Source organism: Triplophysa dalaica, chromosome 18, assembly GCF_015846415.1.
Source record: "Triplophysa dalaica isolate WHDGS20190420 chromosome 18, ASM1584641v1, whole genome shotgun sequence".
Lineage (NCBI taxonomy): Eukaryota > Metazoa > Chordata > Actinopteri > Cypriniformes > Nemacheilidae > Triplophysa > Triplophysa dalaica.
The window spans coordinates 322,462-340,642 of NC_079559.1; the positions used below are offsets into that span (position 1 = coordinate 322,462).

General features: G+C 39.7%; 4 protein-coding genes across 9 annotated transcripts; 3 read left to right on the forward strand and 1 right to left on the reverse strand.

Annotated features, from left to right (window-relative positions):
* Window positions 1-74: 74 nt before the first annotated feature.
* mfsd14bb (major facilitator superfamily domain containing 14Bb) lies at window positions 75-4,762 on the reverse strand. Of its 2 annotated transcripts, none has more exons than XM_056772274.1 (12): window positions 4,593-4,762; window positions 4,166-4,258; window positions 3,936-3,998; window positions 3,663-3,790; window positions 3,345-3,459; window positions 2,838-3,056; window positions 2,641-2,754; window positions 2,497-2,568; window positions 2,003-2,115; window positions 1,827-1,924; window positions 1,273-1,406; window positions 75-1,180 (listed from the first exon to the last, which is right to left on the reverse strand). In XM_056772274.1, the coding sequence occupies exons 1-12, from the start codon at window positions 4,611-4,613 to the stop codon at window positions 965-967; spliced, it is 1,386 nt and encodes a 461-aa protein (XP_056628252.1). In that variant the 5' UTR covers window positions 4,614-4,762; the 3' UTR covers window positions 75-964. The 2 variants fall into 2 exon arrangements, with proteins under 2 accessions (XP_056628252.1, XP_056628251.1); XM_056772273.1 differs by having other exon boundaries at window positions 4,166-4,261.
* Window positions 4,763-4,806: 44 nt separating this feature from the next.
* spinb (spindlin b) lies at window positions 4,807-7,349 on the forward strand. Of its 5 annotated transcripts, XM_056772280.1 has the most exons (6): window positions 5,009-5,147; window positions 5,305-5,437; window positions 5,836-5,912; window positions 5,991-6,039; window positions 6,127-6,608; window positions 6,713-7,349. In XM_056772280.1, exons 3-6 carry the CDS (start codon window positions 5,843-5,845, stop codon window positions 6,904-6,906), a joined length of 795 nt encoding a protein of 264 aa, XP_056628258.1. In that variant the 5' UTR covers window positions 5,009-5,147; window positions 5,305-5,437; window positions 5,836-5,842; the 3' UTR covers window positions 6,907-7,349. The 5 variants fall into 5 exon arrangements, with proteins under 5 accessions (XP_056628260.1, XP_056628258.1, XP_056628261.1 ...); XM_056772282.1 differs by lacking the exons at window positions 5,009-5,147; window positions 5,305-5,437 and adding an exon at window positions 4,807-4,945; XM_056772283.1 differs by lacking the exon at window positions 5,305-5,437 and having other exon boundaries at window positions 5,017-5,147.
* A 1,597-nt stretch (window positions 7,350-8,946) lies between these two features.
* csgalnact1b (chondroitin sulfate N-acetylgalactosaminyltransferase 1b) lies at window positions 8,947-12,420 on the forward strand. Its single transcript, XM_056773494.1, is given in 9 exon segments — window positions 8,947-9,283; window positions 9,286-9,335; window positions 9,337-9,496; window positions 10,072-10,288; window positions 10,757-10,858; window positions 10,954-11,132; window positions 11,520-11,608; window positions 11,690-11,771; window positions 12,137-12,420. Coding segments are annotated over 9 exon segments (1,500 nt in total).
* Window positions 12,421-13,679: 1,259 nt separating this feature from the next.
* LOC130407303 (phospholipid phosphatase 1) lies at window positions 13,680-17,299 on the forward strand. Its single transcript, XM_056730082.1, has 6 exons — window positions 13,680-13,964; window positions 15,888-16,039; window positions 16,205-16,479; window positions 16,609-16,666; window positions 16,742-16,918; window positions 17,006-17,299. Exons 1-6 carry the CDS (start codon window positions 13,856-13,858, stop codon window positions 17,126-17,128), a joined length of 894 nt encoding a protein of 297 aa, XP_056586060.1. The 5' UTR covers window positions 13,680-13,855; the 3' UTR covers window positions 17,129-17,299.
* Window positions 17,300-18,181: the final 882 nt, after the last annotated feature.

The window sequence follows — 18,181 nt, forward strand, 5'->3', positions numbered from 1 at the left end:
CTCAAAAAATATGTGTATGAGTCTCAATGTGACAATATTTAAACTTTTGGGTCAAAATAAGTGTTACATGTAGATAATGGGATATGATTTTGTTTATTGAAACATAGATCAATGGATAAATCAGCAAAGGCTTGTAATAAAAAACTGACTGCAGTGTTCATTGAACAAACGCATCAATAACGTTTCATCTACACACCGATGAGTGCAGTTTACAGAAGGCCTGCTCAGACATGAGGAATGGCATGTGTAACATAAAACAAAGTGCAGTTTAATTTAAAAAACACATTTATAACGGCTGCATGAATACACTCACGATTCATCTTCAAGTATGAATTATAATAAGAATGGGTGCCCAAATGATTTCAAAGCTCCTCGCTGTGTTGTAATAACAGACAGAACATGCGATTCATTCAGACGTACAGCCGTTATTGCTGGAGATATGACTTCATTCAGTTCTTATGTGTAATAAAAGTAAAACTGGTTTGACAATTCGTTTAAAAAACCTATTTTACTCAAGAAAGCGCATAAAAAAGGCAAAGTAAGATCGTTTAGAACTGTTGGGAAGAAAAGATCAAATGAACTGGACCGATCTTGAAGGGTCTCTGTCATGATGACATCAACGACTGCAGAGACCGGTGTTAAACGGCCGGTGATCTGATGAATGAGATCCTCTCTCAAAGCTGCTGCTGACCCAAAGACTATTAGACATTCTGTGCAGTTTATTCTCTTAACTCAACTAACAGATGAATGTGAATCTGCCACTTGAGTTTCATGACATTATTATTGCATTCTGTAGACGTTCAGAGGTCAAAGGTCTAGTGAATATATTGAAGGCCGACGACGCTTTACATTCAGATGCACAGCAGCATGTACGTGTCAATATGCCAAAATATTAAAGTAGAAGGCACGTTCTCTATCAGGAATTAAAAGCAGAAAAGACGTTTAGGATAAAAGCTTGTGTGGATTATAAACTGCTGTCCTGTAAGAGAGGCTCGTTGTCCTCGTCGCTCACAGGGACTGAACTCATCTCCGGGATGAAGCTCACGGGTTCAGTGGTGACTTGAGTGCTGCAGGTCTTCACCTCTGATGTGTGCTGTGAGGGAATGAAAACGGCCACCAGCAGAGCCAACACAACTGTACACGCGCCGAACAGAAAGGGCGGACCAGGAATAACAGACTTCTGCAAGACAGGTGAAGGAATGTTTTAAAACATTTGAATGTTTGATGGGTCTGATAACACAGCACTAAGCGTAGTTTGACAGCGTCTCTCACCTTCTCGGTGTCAGGTGTGACTTGGTTCGGCTCGAGGAGTTCCACATTAAAGAGGAAGAATATGAATCCAAACATAGCCGGACCGAGTCCGTTACAAAGACCACGAATTCCAGTGACCATTCCCTGAACGGCGCCTGCAAACACCACAAACCCAAATCAAATCACGAGCTTAAGAGACAAACAAACTGCAGGAATCTTCAGTTTCTGTCTGATATTCTGTAACTGTGCGTTCACACCGCCGCCGGCGAGAGTGTCAAAGTGGTAGGAAGTCATTCATTTTCAATCTGAGCCGGCAGTGAGCAGCGGTGCATCTTGGGCATCGAGGAGAACTGAAATCAGGTTAACCTTATGGAAATGAGCTACGACGGGGTTCGGCGAGAACGCCAGAGAATGCATCCCTTTAAGCTTTGGTTCCGACCACATACGTCAGAGCCTTCACAAATCTTTCCACAGCATAGTTGGCAGGGCGACCAGAGCCATTTTTATGCTCTCGACGCCGGCGGTTTGAAGGCACAGTGAGCAGCCGTGTGCTGTTGTTGCGGTTTGATTCTCACCCTGTTGGTCACGATCCGTGCAGCTTGACACCAGCGCGCTCACCGCAGGAAAGCTGATGCTGGACAAGGCCGCGATCGCCCCGGCAGCCCACATCATCCTGCCGGAGAGAAACAATGGTGGTTTCAGACAGGGACTGCAGAAGATAGTGAATGAAGAACGGCGTGTGAAAACTCACCATGGTTCTGAGCCAAAGCCGTACCAGGCCAGCTGGAACAGCTGAAATCCCAAACCCAATAACACTGTGTTCTTATTTCCGATCTTCCTCATCAGGACACGTAAAAGTAACGTCTGCAAAGAAAAGTGTTATAGAACGCTCAGTTCTGGTCCTTGATTTTGATTGGTTGAGCCGAGTTCTAAGCCGTTATAAAACACCTCCATTTATAATGGCTGACTGCATAACAGCCTAAATATTACTTTATTTGTTTTATTTTATGAAGCATTGTTAAGCATATGGAATAACAGTTTTAAAAAAGCTACAAGTCATGTGAAGCAGTGGGTTACAGTGCATTTTATAACAGCTGAGGGGTTTTAATGACTCTTGCCACAACGCTCTTAGCTATTATAAAGTGCACTGTAACCCACTGCTTCACACGGCTTATTGCCTTAATATAACATCAGTCTCTATGAATCTAAACATTTTTTGTGTCATGTTGAATTAATTTATGTCACCTGTGCACCGATGGACAGAATTCCAACCATTGCGATAAAGCCAGCGATGGCCTCAGAGGAGAAGTTTATAACCTGAAAAAGAAACACGGTTTAAAACCTTTGAGCTCAAACGGACAGTGAGAAGACTTATATTCACAAACATACCTGTCCCAGATAGAGGAAAAAGCTGGAATACTGTCCGGCCTCCGGAAGATACGAAAGGAAGACTGTGACGCAGATGAGCAGAACTGTGGAGTCCTTGCCGACCTTCCTCAAAGACTGAGAGACAAAACGCCACTTTCACCACACACTACAAACAAGATGCACATATCTCACTATCTCACAAACTCAAGAAATCTTACAGCGAACGGATCGGCCTGCGCCCAGGAGATAGGAAAACCCAAAGATGATAATCTCATTTTTTCCGGCAGAGACTCTGGGACCACCAGCAGAACAAAGAGAATATCCAGCACTGCAATGATGGTGGCGAGAAGAACCACCAGACTGTCTCCATATTTGACAGAGACATACGCTCCTATCGCAGGACTCGTCACTAAACTCGCAGCAAACGTTGCAGAAATCTAAAACCAAAAACAACATAATGACTGAGACGTGAGCCGCTAAACAACATACAGAAAGAAGTGATGAACAAAATAATGATCTTTAGAGAGCAGGGTGACAGATATTGTTAAATAGATAAAACTATTTAACAAGCAATCAAATGTACATAAAAGTGATTCATTTAAAACACTTTTCTTTTGAAGAATAACTTAACTGTCAGTGGAACATAGACAATAGGACTGTTTGGATATATACCAATCATATTCATGATATAGATGAGTCATCATGTCAGATGTGTTTTTATTTACCAGTCCATACGCTGTGCTTCTTTCCTCCTCTTCTGTTATATCAGCCACGTATGCAAATAGAACAGAAAATGTCACAGAGAAAAGTCCAGACACTGACATCAGAGCAAAAAAACACCTGTAAGGACAAGACAGAAATATCAATATCATATGAGAGGTGTTGAATCAACAACATGAAAAACAATTGAGCATAAGTCATGTGATGAAAGTTATTTTGTGAATCCATCCAAAAACAAATCCTTTTAAAACACAGACACAGAGATCTGATCACATGAGAATCATGTGACGTCTCACACACACACACACACAGGCAGCTCGTACCATGGGCTGATCCTCATGAGTGGTATAGGGGCACAGGTGAAAAACACTGTCAGCAACAGAAAACTTTTTCTGCCCCAAATATCCGACAAAGCACCGATAAGAGGAGCGCTCATGAACGACAGAAAACCCTGCAGACACAACACACACAACATACAAATCACAGTGATCTCATTTCTTATATTCAAAAGTAAAAAAGAAGTTCATTTAACCATTGTCATCAAAACAATACACTGAAAACGTCCTTCTGTTACTAAATAAATGCACTGGATTTACCTTCACACCCTGAATCAGGCCGTTTATGAGAAATGTGTGATGTGGAAAGGTTTCCCGCAGGACCTGAAGTGACAAAGGGGTGTGTTAAGAAGTGATTGAACGTGAAGCTTTCATTTTCTCACTGAAGGTTTGTGTGTGAGCATTAAACACACTTCATGCGCTTCTGCTGACACACACAACAGATCCACACGCTCTGCTTACACTCACAACACATCTGTCAAAAGACTCACTGTCAACATTGGTGTGGTCAGGAGACCCCAGGCAAAGAACTCCAGGAAAATCACCACCACAGCATGGGTCACCTTCGCCTGGCCAACACTGCGCTGCTGCAGTCACACAATCAGACAAAAACACACAACAGAGTTCATCTCAAAACATCAGATCTGGATGAATGACGGAAGTGAAAAAGATGCGAGTTTGTCTCCGACGTTGTCCGTTTATTATTCAGTTTCACTTTTATTCACAATTTTGTCTAAGCGCAACACTTCTTACACCCCATAAACACAAAACTACAAATGTAAATATACGTTAAGATGAATCCTGTTATACAATCAGCAGACAGAAACACGCGTGACGATGCTTTTACGTGAATTTAACATCACTTGAAAGTGGAACACATTAAGTCCAGATGAAGGAGTCTATGTTCACGAGACTCACGCGGATATACTTGTCCAGCATGATGTGTTCTGTCGTCGCATTCACATTCTGCTCGATATCTCAATCATCCTGATAACATTTAATGAGAATTTAAAGGATGAATATGAGTTTTCAACCGCTCCTCGTAAACCCTCTATTCACTTTACAACGTCGCATTCCTGAACAACAACTTCCGGTTTCCGCCTTATGGTAGTCGACTTCAAAATAAAAGTGTTTTTAAAAGTAATAAAGAAATCAATCAAATAATTATGATATAGTTATTAATGTCTCATATTTGGGTTTCCATGTGCAAAAGAGCTAAAAACACATGTTTTTTCCAGTTCGTATATGTTTTCTAGTACGTGCCGCTGCAGGTGAGGGGCATCATTTCTTTGCCATTTAACGTTAACGTAACCATGATGAGATTATCATGCAAACAACAAAACAAACACACCGTGTAGTTCAGATTACATTTTAAATACGTTTTCTTTTATGTGAACTGTGTCTTCTTTATGACTCGGAATTCGGTTTGTTTATTAAAAATATAAAATCCAAAGTTAACGTGAAGATGACTGAGTTGAGTATCTAAAGCAAAAACAATGCTCTCACTGCATGCGTGCACTTAAACAACATTGCTGGATTTCGGCGCGCTCCCGCCTGCACGTGCACGTGCTAAGCGTCAGAAACCCGCTATCGCTTAAATTTCTTTCATCCATCTGTTTGTCTTTTATAGATAAGAAACGTCGATCGAGGTTTATGTAAAGAGATTAAAGTATAAAAGAGTGACGTGGCGGGACACGTGAGCGCGCGTAACGCGTGTTTTGTTGTGGCGCGGCGTGTTGTGATCGCGTATGTACACAGACAAAGTGAGTACCGAGTTAAACTTCTTCGTCGACATTTATAAACTCACATTTGTTTTGGTCTTTCAGCACTTTATTCATCACATGCGCCGACAGTCTGATAATATATTCCTGTTGAAAAAAACAGCAAATGCTGCTTTGGTATGTTTTGATGCTGGTTTGGTGGTCTGTGCTGGTTTAAGCTGATAATGTGCTGGTCCTCCTTAGCTGGTTTAAACCGGTCAAATCAGCATAAAAACATGCCTAATCTATCATATGCTGTTCTTTTCAACAGGGATGTTCAGATACCGTGATACCGTGATACCTTGATTTATGATTGGCTCTATATGTGTACTCTGGTACTTTCCTGTAGTTTTTGTGCACGAGAATGGTAACGCATGACAACACACTTAATATTCAAACAGGAGTTGAATGTGTTTGGAGATGATGGAGAGCTCACAAGGACACCGCTCGAGTTATCGCCGCTCTAAAGACTCTGAAGGTGAAACACTTACATTATTTATATTATTATCAAATTAATCTGTAAAGGACTCGCCACGACATGTTTGGATTATTTCAGTACGAGGCGTCGTGTCTGGCCGATCTGTGATGAAGAAGAGCTCTCACAGGTGAGCCTCCGTCCATGTCAAGTTTTAAAGATGTAAAACCAAACCAGATTTCACCAGTTCTTGTTAAAAGAGATCTCATGTCTGCAGGCACAAACAGCGTCACAAAGTCGATCCCAGCACTCATCCTGAGAACATCGTGGGCTGTAGAATCCAACACGCATGGAAAGAAGACGGTCACAGGCCTGTGTCTCTGTGGACGGGGACGGTGCTCATCCAGGTGCCCGTGAACCCTTCGCTCTATCTCATCAAGTATGAAGCTGTCGACTGCGTCTACGGCCTCGAGATTTTCAAAGACAGGAGGGTGGAAAACCTCCAGATGTTAGACAGGCAGATCGACTCGTTCCGCACGGGCGACAGTCTTCTTGCGGACAGACTGCTGGGCCGGGCGGTAGGACACATGTTTGAACAGGATGACGGATCGAAGGATGAGTGGAGGGGTTTGGTGCTCTCCAGAGCCCCCGTCATGCCCACCTGGTTCTTCATAACGTACGAGAAGGACCCCACGCTTTACATGTATCAGCTGATGCAGGATTATAAAGACGGAGACCTGCGCATTCTCCCAGATTCAGGTGTGTGTCCGTCCGTCATTGATGTTCTCCTCATGTTTGTCTGCAGATCACATGGAGTCACGATGAACAGAATGTTTATTATTGAATGTGATTCTCTTGGTCAGATGATGCAGCGGAGGTCAGAGAGCCGGGTGAAGTGTTTGACACTCTGGTTGGAAAGCAGGTGGAGTGTATGAACAAAGATGGCACGGAGAAGATGGGCACAATCATCCAGCAGGTTCATGCAAAGCCTTCGGTCTACTTCATCAAGTTTGATGATGACTATCACATCTACGTCTATGACATGGTTGGATCGTAAATGTGTCGACATCTCTGTTCTTCAGTGTTCTACTGAGTGTTTTTGTTATGAAAGTATTTTGTTTACAAATGTATATGAAGGTTGTGCCGCTGTTGTGAACTTGTGTCCCAAGATTTCTAGGCTAAAGAAATCTGTGCGATGAAGAACATGGAGTTGGTGTTTCATTACGTGTTTGACCTGCTGAAACCGTCTGGAAACTTCAGTCTTTATGGTTTCTGCAGGGATGGAGAATCTGGTAATTGGTTAAAAAAAATCTGTATGAGGAGTTGATCTTGTCGTTTTTTTATTAACACTGGTGTAGTGTAAATATGACCTGACTTTTGAGAAAAAAATCTCTTAACACTGGAAGGAATGTTTTACAAAAGTCCTCCACTTGTGTTGAACTGGTAAAAAGTTAAATAGTGTTTCAGCAATACTTAACAATAAAATCAACAAAAACTCTGTGTCTGGTTTATTTATATTTAAAACACTTTTCCGGCAGATAAATGAATATCGTGTTTGAATGTTATCTCTATTCTAATGTTTCTCTATAAAAAGAAAACTAACTTAGCTCTGTATACTGTGCTGAACTATATGAGACCAGATTTATTGGACTTCTGCTTTTTTGTCGGTTTCACAGACAAGGTTTGAGGCTAGTCCCAGACTATAATGAATGTGTGTCTAAACTGAATATAACTTACCCAGAAATATCATAAATTATATTAGTGCCATTGTTTTGTCTCAAGATGCACACCAGTGATGTATTTTTATAAAAGTGACATTAATAACATAATTCCACTAAGGGTAGGTCCTGGCTTAAACCGGGCCATAGATATAAACCAATACTTATAGAACCATGTTTTTCTGATTTATTACATTAATATAGTTGAACCTTATCATGGTTAAACTGTTCTAACTATAGCGAAACTACGGTTAATTTGTGGTTCAATTTGCGGTTTTTAATGCAAATACTATAGTTAAACTTTCCTTACTATAGTAAAAATATGGTTAATTTTCATAAGAGCTTTTATTGAGATATCAGGAGATCACTTTTCTGAAAATGTGCACACAGGAATCGATACGCGGAATTCACATTTTAATTTCAAGTAGCCGATTCCATTTCCTTTTGTTTCTGTTCAGTGATTCAAGGATGGATATTAATATAACTACATTAAGTACCTTTATTTAATTAACATATGTGAGAATTACACATTAAAGCACAGATTTTAGAGTCACACTTTAAATTTTGATGTCAATTCCACTATTGCACGCACATATATTACACACAGTATTGCGTTGAACTACATCAGAAGTAACTGTCATTAAATTACAGAAAAATAAGAGTAATCCCTTAGTTTACTTTTTCCGGGGGAAAGTAATATTATTACAGTAACTCATTACTTAGTAACTAGTGACACCCAACACTGGTTCTGTTGTGTTTAAGGCTGCGCTCTTATTCATGCTGACTGGGAGTATTGCCCAGAACAGAACCAGACCGCCAATCTAAACTATATGATAACAGTTCATCAGTTTTGAGGATAGTGAACCTGACAGAACTGTAAGATCTAAGACAACAGACAGCTGTGTTTCTGGAAATGCTTTTCATTCTATATTGAAAGCTGTTGGGTTTTCAGAGTTGTGTAGAGTTTTGGTCCGAGCTCACAGACAGAAGGTCTTTCACAAAATTTTCCTGCTGCTCATATATAAACATGATGGGCGGTGACCGTGAGAGAACACATTCACATTCAGCTCAATCTTTACCTTCAGAATCGTCCAGACAGAACAAGGTAAGCAGACGTTTGATTTTGAATCCGTAACGAGAAGCAGGTGCTGAAATATTCTGTATGTATGTGGCAACACATGTAAATGTTCATACATGTCTCTCAGCTTACATGTGTGTCTTTATTGGTTTGACTGATTCGGCTCGACTCTCTTACAGTTGATTTGTCTGTTTTTGTATATGAGTTGATTTGTGTCGATTCATACGCTTTTGGAAAAAGTTTAAATCACGTTGTTGACAAAATGTCGATTAAAAAAAAGCATTTTCTTCTGCAGGCAGTCATGTCCAAGAGAAGGTTCCTCATGTCTCCCCTCAGCAGACGGTTTGTTCTCGCTCTTCTGTCCTGTTTGATGCTGCTTTTGTTGTTGAGTCTGTCCTGTAGAACTCATAAAAATCAACGTTCATCTGAAACCTCGTATGAGACTTTACTGCACCGGCACGAGGAGAAACACCTTCAGTTCACCACCAACCTCAGCAAAGAAATCTCCCTGCTGAAGAACGAGCTGCGGGACAGATCTGCTGGCATCATCTCACTGAATAGTGACGGAAAAGCTCATTTAGATCTGGAAGTCTTCATGCAGAAACAGCTGAGAAGCGCAGAGATCGCTTCAGGTGACCGAGTATCGTGCCGTTCGACAGCTTCACGCTTCACAGAGTCTATCAGCTGGAGGGTCTCGGGTCTCGCTGGACACCCTGTGGAGAGACCTCTCCGTCAGGACCGCAGGAACGAGCTGGACGGAGCGTTAGAGAGTGCTTTACATGTGCTGAATGACCATCAGCCTGGAGACTCACGACACAGAACATCTTACTCTCCCAAAGATTTCTTCGAGGGTGAGATGAGTGTGGATAACTCATTTTGTTAAAGGGGTATATGGCGTGAACACGTGTTTTTCTGTTTCTTTGGCGCGTTATAAGTTGCCCATGTATGTATTAGACACGTAAAAACAAAAGATGCATTCTATCTAAATGCAAATGCTCACCCAGACCTGCCTGAAACGCCTCATGTAATCACACCCCCACAAATCTACATCAGTTGGTGGTCTGATTTGACTAAGACCACCCAAATGTACACGCAAGTAAGGTGTGTGTACCTGTCAGTACAATTAAAGAGGAACCTGAAGTTCCAAAAATTGGTAATAGGCATTACATTTCCCTCACACGCTTGCAGTATTCCACCAATCATGAGACACTGGTGAACTGGCCAATCAGAGAACACCTCACTTTTCAGAGCGATCTGAAAGCGATTAGCTTTGTAAAAAATCAGTACGTTTCAGGGAGGCGGAGATACAAACATGCACAGATCGTGTAAATCGTGCATTGCATCTAAAACAAGCCATAATATTCATTTTATCCTTGTCATATGACCCCTTTAATAAGGTTGATTAAACCTTCACTTTATATGACAGGAATCTTCCGCACAGAAAGGGATAAAGGAACGCTGTATGATCTTACATTCAGGGAAAACACCTCTCCAGATTTCAGAAGACTTGTCTTCTTTCGTCCTTTCGCACCGCTCGTGAAAGTTCTGGATGAATTCATCGACACCTCTCAAATCCTCATTAACATAATTCTACCGCTGACAAAACAACTGGACGCATTCAGACAATTCATGCAGAATTTCAGGTACATTTGATATCTGCAAGCAGTGTTGGGTAAGTTACTCTGAAAAAGTAATTTATTACTAGTTACTAATGACCAATTCAACAATGTAATTAGACTATACACATGACTCTCTCGTATTAAGTATTTAATTACTCATTACTCTCTTTATACTACATCAACCTGGATTAGTTCAGTGATTCAAGGACAGATGTGAAACGCCTCTTTTAATTCATTTAAATCAATAATATGAAAGTACGTAAAGTATTATTATTAACTGACCAAAGTATAATAATATGTGAGAATTTTGATGTCAGTTCCACTATTGCACACACATATATTAAACACAGTATTTAGTTGAATTATATCAGAAGTAACTGTGAATAAATTACAGAAAAGATGAGATTAATCCCTTACTTTACTAACACTGCCCAACACTGAGTTTGCGTGTCATGTACTGTGTGTCGTGTAAATTCACTTCTTGTGTCTCAGGGATGTTTGCATTGGTCGTGATGAGCAGACGCATCTTACTGTGGTGTTTTTCGGATCTGAAAACATGGATGAAGTGAAAAGAATTCTGGATGAAACATCAAGGTAGAACTGACATTTCTCTGTAGATAAAACACGTCTGCGTCATCAGATGATGAAAGGTGAGAGGAATGATGAAACATTCAGCGTCTGCTCTACAGGACGATGAAATACAGAAACTTGACTTTGATTGGTCTGAATGAAGACTTCTCCAGGGCACGAGGACTGCAGGTCGGAGCTCTCGCGTGGAGTCAGAGCAATGTTCTCTTCTTCTTCTGTGACGTCAGTGTTCACTTTACTGCTGAGTTCCTGAACTCCTGCCGAATGAACGCAGCAGCAGGTACGAAGCAAATTGAACAAACAACTTGGGAACTGGGAACTGAACATATATTGACAATTAATATTTAACATATATTTATTATTAAGTGTTAATGAGACAAAAGTCTATGACCACCAGTGAAATTAATTCGATTTTGCATTTAATGTAACATTTTTATCCCCTTGTTTTCAGAAAACTAGTAGTCAATGTTAAATGTAAGCACAGTTTGTAGTACTTGTGTTCTTCTGGCTTTGAAGTCCACGTGAAAATGATAATTGACCCGACATTAACTTTTTTAGTCTACATTACAATTTTTGCTGTGAACAATTAATCCAAAAATCTAAAAATCTACAAAAAGTTGTCATTTTGCATTTATTCATTCATTCTTTTGATAATTTGTTTTGAAAGGCAAGAAGGTTTTCTATCCGGTGATGTTCAGCCAGTATAATCCAGAGATCATCTATGGTCATCATGGTCCTCCTCATGAAGAACAGCCAGTGAGATTGAGTGTTTATTCAGCATTAGGAATGAATGATGTCATAGTGAAGATCTAATAACACATGTCATTTCGTTCCCAGGTGATCAGAAAAGATTCTGGATTCTGGAAGGATTTTGATTTTGGAATGACGTGTCAGTACAGATCAGATTTTACACACATAGGTAATGAAGTGCAGTAAATGTTTCAGTATAGTATTTGTATTTTAAAGCACAGGAAACACAAATTTACCACAGTTTTATTACATTTTAACCATGATGTAGTTCAGCTAATATAATACAATTGTCTATCTATAGTCTATATAAACACAAAACGGTGCTCATAAATATATATTTTATTTGATAACAAGTCAATAAGCAGCTAAATGACAATACAGGTTGATACATTAATATTTAACTTCAACTGTGGAACCGAAACTTTGAATCGATAAGAATCAAAATCAATAAACACAATCAGAATCGATCTAATTGAAACAATTCTTGTCTGTTGTGCGGTTGTGGTCATCATTCTCATGTTGTTTTGTGTTGAGGTGGATCTGAGGTCCGTGTGAAGGGCAGAGGGGCAGAAGATCTTCATCTCTACAGAAGATATCTTCACAGCGGTCTGGAGGTGATACGCGCTCCATCACGAGGACTCTTTCAGATGTGGACTGAGACTGTGTGTGCTGAACATTTATCCTCAGACGCGTTTAAAGTGTGTTTGTGTTCTAAAGCTCTAAACGAGGCGTCTCTCGCTCACATGGGAGATCTGCTTTATCAACAACCGATTGACAATCATCTAAAGAAATACAACAAACACAATAGAAACACATGACAAGACAGCTTTCAGCTCTCACAGATCTCTCTGGTGAGATCGCTTTAATATCTCAGTTATTTCTCCTAGACATCATTCATTCCTCAGTCCCCCATAGACACTATGTGACTATAAAAGCATATTACATCGCTGTCTATGAGCGGGTGTCAAAAAGCTCTCGAACTTCATCAAACTGAATCTTAATTTGCTTTGCAAAGATGAACGGTCGTCCTAGGCTGGTCGTACAACGTTTTGAGGGCAAGCTATTCATGGGAGAATTTTCATTTTCCGCCGGAGTGCTCATTAACTTTTAAGTCTCATGTGTGTCTCAGATATTTCTCTTGAAAAAATAGGGTCAGAAATCTCACAAATATTTTTTTCATTAGAGTTTGAGAAGAGATGTCAACAATGCAGACTGTCCTCCTCAAATAAGAGCCAGTCGGTCGTTTGTACAAGCACCTTATTATGACCAACTGTTACGTATTAAGGATGAGCGCCCTCTAGCACCAGCAGCTTCTTATGAAGCGCATGTCATTCCATTGCTTTAGCTTGTTAACTTTTTATGGATTTAATTCTTCGTTTTTGTTATAGTATCACTAATTTCATCAATATTTATAGTTTTTAAGATTCTTTTGAACCCCTTAACTCCTTTCTCAAAATGCGTGAATGGTGTCATTTCATTTGTAATGCAAATACAGTTCATCCTCATAGTTTAATGTGAAAATGACACTCCAAAACGCGTCGGCATTGCAAAATAATAGTGTAATATATCATTTTATAATTACGGTAGACAGACGCTTCTCCTGCTGCCGGTAGAAGCGCAATCTTAGGAAACGCTCCTCGGGCTCGTATGAGTTGGAGGACTTGTTGCAACAATGCGTCAAACTGAGCTCAGATTTGTCTTGTCTGCAATGAAAAGTCAATATTAATGAAGATATCAATATCAACTCAAACATTTCTCATCACAATCTATATTTCTCATAAGCAATTTTAGGAGAAATCTGAGACTAAGTTGATCATTTAATGGAAAAACTATCCTGTGAGCAACAACATTTTCCACTGGTTATTCAAACACAATCTGAATGTTATTGAATGATGTGTAGGATTATATTATTTACAGAGTCCGTGCAGAATCTCTATTTTAAGGAACAGACTCTGGCTGTTTAAGAGGATGCGGTGGGCGGAGCCTGCAATGAAGAAGGAAGCGGTGGGCGGAGCCTGTATGTGATTGACACTCGAAGGGATTGACATCACCATCATGCGATGTGAAGTAACCGGAGATGAGAAGTAACGGCGACACACATCGGACCATAAAACTCATATTATTCTCCATTCTTTACACAGATAGAAAGTGATTTATAAAGACTGTCGGCTGTTGCAAATGCGATTGTTTCACGATCTGTCGCGTTCTTGGTGGTCGCACATGTTTATTGTGTTGTGTATGTGATGTTAATAAATGTTAAAGTGTAAACCATCTAAAGAAAGAAGTGTGTTTGAGGAAGTGAAGATGTTGGAGACTAAAGGAGTTTTCTGCATTTGTTTGGACGTTTTCTGTCTGATCATCGGTGAGTTTACACAGATCAAACCATTTCAAGTCTGTTATTAATTACTCTGAGTTATTACTATAGTAAACTGTAGTGTATTGCAGTATATAATTATGGTATGTGTCATATAAGTCCGTTCGCATACTAGGACTATGTGTTATAATTGTCATTATGTATGTGCTATTAGTGTGTAACATACTAAAGTAATTTATCGTGGGATACAAAGAAAAGAGCTCAAACTGCACATGTTGAGATATATCACACACACACACATGAATTCATTCATACGGTTGCAACTTTAAAATGTATTATTTTAAATGTCTGAGTAAATAACATTGAACACTATAGATTTTATTTTTAAGCTAAATAATTATACTTGCATGCATTCATCCATACGTATATACATATACATAAATAAATTAAATGCAGATGAGTAAACAACTCATTAAGCATAAACAAAATATGATGGATGATGGATTCCTGCACAAAACAGCTCATACCTTTGGAACAGTGTAACAGAAACTTTAAGTGGTTTTAAAACTGTGACCAAACCACAGTATATCTTGAAACTGATATGCGGCCCATGGGTAATATAAACACAACTTTATCATTCACAACACAATTTGTGCTAAAGTGCAAAGTTAAAGAACTGCTCTAATGTTTAACAGAGAAATCAGAACAGAAATTAGACAAAGTTATAATTTATAGTTTTTACAGGTAATAAAGAGCATCATCTACATATTGAAATGCTGTATATTTATGGTGTAGAATGAAAGTTTATAGTATATTCTGATATAACAGTGACTGAATGTGATATATGACAGATACCAAAACCTCTGTTCTGTGTATCATTAGATAATGAAGAGAAATGTCTAGAATGTCTATTGCTAATAAGATTACTCAATGTCAATCCATTCAGTTTGGCAGAATTGCAGAATAATGAAGTCGGTCTGTTGTCTTATTGACAAATTGAGTGAAATAGAGAAATCTTATTTAGGCATTGTGGCATTTTGGATGAAACTTGTGTTTTATGTGTTTTAGCCATTGTAAAGAATAAAACAACGATAAATCTATCTGTATTGGTAATATTGATATGTTGTCATTCTTTACAGTATGTGCTGTCGTCTTGATCTCAATGGAGGAAATAAAATAACTAAATGTTCATCAGCTCTTGCCTTATGCCTCCTAACACTTGAAACTAAGGGCGTTTTCAGATTGGGCTCGTTTACTGCGGTCGGATTGTTCCCGCTGCCCCCGCAGCGTCAGTTTGGTTTCAGACTAACTTTTTATCTCTCGAACCCTGGTGCGTTTGTGTTTGTCTTACGTCATCAAAAATGTGTACTGCGCATGACACAAAACAGAACACAGATCAATATATTGTGTTTTTATTAATTTGGTGTTATTATGCGCAGCAGAGTAAACGACATTTAGGTTTAGTGTATGTACGTTGCATGCAGACGGCTTTCTACTGCTTACAAACAGACTTTTTTGAGGAAGCATTGGATTACCATTGACCTGCCGCTCTGATTCCACTCGCAACGCTGAAATACGATGCAGCCTGCACTCTCGCTCGAATCACAGGTACATCATCAATCATCTCTCACATGTGTTTTATTGAAGGAAATACATCGTCATCAACTTAAACGCATGCGCAGGTCACTTTACTTCCTCATCAAGCGCGCACCCGGGTCCCTGTTGCTTTCATATTCTTCTGAACCCTGTCACAGTTCCAGAGCAACCCAACTCACACCACCTCCATCAGGGAGTCTCGGATTCGGTAGCCAGGTGGGCACCGGGGTTCGCTTGACAGCTTTCACATTAGCAATTTTTCATGTGAACCGTACCCCGTTCAGAACTAAACTTCAAGTGTGAACGCGACCTAAAACACCTCTGTGTTTATAACGGCTCATTATAAATCATTGTATATGTTTGTTTTTCTTACAGCTGGACTTCCATTTGCAGTCCTGAATATTCAGCACAAACCGTTCAAGAGAGGGTTTTTCTGCAGTGATTCCAGCATCAAGTATCCCTTTAAAGATGACACCATTTCTTACCAGTTACTGATGGGAATAATGATTCCCTTCACACTCTTTACAGTCAGTGTCTTCTGCACTCACAGATTCAGCTTCTCTCTCACTGACTGTGAAACACAAACACATCCTAAAATACATATCACTTTTAATAAAGTGACTTACAGTAAACACACGCGTGTTTGATTCTATAGATGATGTTTGAATACAACAGACGTTTGTCGTCCACAGATCATCTTCGGCGAGTGTTTCTCTGTGTATGTGCGCTCCCGAGCATCTTTCAGTCATCATGAGTGTGTAGTGTGTGTGTATAAGAGCGTGGGATCATTCGTGTTTGGAGCAGCGTTGAGCCAGTCGCTGACTGACATCGCCAAGTACTCCGTCGGCCGACTGCGACCACACTTTCTGACGGTGTGTAAACCGGACTGGAGTCTCGTTGACTGTTCATCTGGTTATATTGAGAATTTCACGTGTACAGGAGACCCGAGGATCAGCAGCGAGGCCAGGTGACCACTGCCTTCTCTTCAAATATAACAAGCGGAACACTTTTAATTTGCTAAAAGAGCACTGCTAGAAAGACGTTTGTGGGTTTTTAATCATTTTGAATCACTCTTGTTATTCATTCTTTTTTACAGGCTGTCCTTTTATTCTGGACACTCGTCATTTTCTATGTACTGTATGCTGTTTCTCGCCGTAAGTGTTTTTTAAAAGGAGAGTTTATTGTGGAAATGAATGTATGGAAGTGAATATTGTTTTGTCTCTGTAAAGCTGTACATTCAGTCTAGAATGACGGCCCGGTGGTCTCGGCTGGTGCGTCCGACTCTTCAGTTCTTCTTCATCTCTACGTCTCTGTACGTGGGTCTGTCACGCGTCTCTGATTATAAACACCACTGGAGTGACGTTCTCACCGGTCAGGTGCAGGGTGTCCTCGTGGCTTTATTTACCGTACGTCAATCTTATCAATTATTATCGATTATTATCATTGGGTAATGATTTCACATGTTTATAATCAATCTTTCTGTCTGACTGCAGGTGTTTTATGTGTCAGATCTGTATGAGAACACTCGCTCAAAGTGTGATCAGAGTGTGGATCTGTCTCACACAAGCCTTCAAGAGAACTCGGATCTGACAAACAACTACGGCACTTCTCAGTGACCAACATACCGTATATGAACGGAGTTCCAGATCTGTGTTACTGCCAACCCTTCTGCATCTGAATATCGACACTGATCAGATCAGTCACTGTTTAGGAAATCTCCACAGGTACTGTATATCCCTGACCAAAATTAACCTTGATTTTAATTGAAATAAAACCAAAAGACATTGTTACTATAGTTACACCTTTGTCACCACAATGTACCAGTGATTTGCCACAGTCCCCCCATAGTTTTGGTAGTAAAACTGTGGATATACAAGAGGTAATCAATACACCAAAGAACAGGGTTATTACACTTCTACTATAATAAAACCATGGGGATTTAAATTTAGTCATTTAGCAGATTCTTTTATCCAAAGCGACTCACAGAGAGTTCAGGGAGCAATAAGCAATATGTCATACTTGAACAATAATACAATAGGTGCTAATACAAAGTTACTAGTTTTAACAAAAGCCAGAACAATACCTAGGTGGTGTAGACCAGGGGTTTTTAAACTTCATGATGCCAAATATGATTAACCTTTTGTAAGGGTACCCCTTTTCTAAAATATATATCAATCTATATGTTTTCTGTGTGATGAAACATTTAAAATGTGTAAGATAAATAGTAAATAGGATGTTATAAAGACAACAAATCATTTCTAAAACAACAATTTCACTTTGAGTCCAAAAATAAGAAACTATAGTGAGTAAAACTCTCTAGATAGATTCAAACATAAACAACTCTGGAGACTATAAAAAGCAGATAAACACTGGATTTTTCGAGGGACCCCTTGCACCCTTCTGAGGCCCCCTGGGGTTCACTGTACCACAGTTTGAAAACCCCTGCTGCAGACAATACCTAGGGATGTTTTCTGTAAGGGATATAATAAACACTTAAACGCAATAAGCTTCCTGTCATGTCTAACGTTGCCCATTGCTGTTCTACTATCTCTGTTAATAATGCCTACGTTTACATTCATTCAGTTGGCAGACGCTTTTGATCCATATAAACATTTTGTCAACACGCCAAACACCTTTAGTTTACAAACGGTAGGCTACTGTCTGGAAAC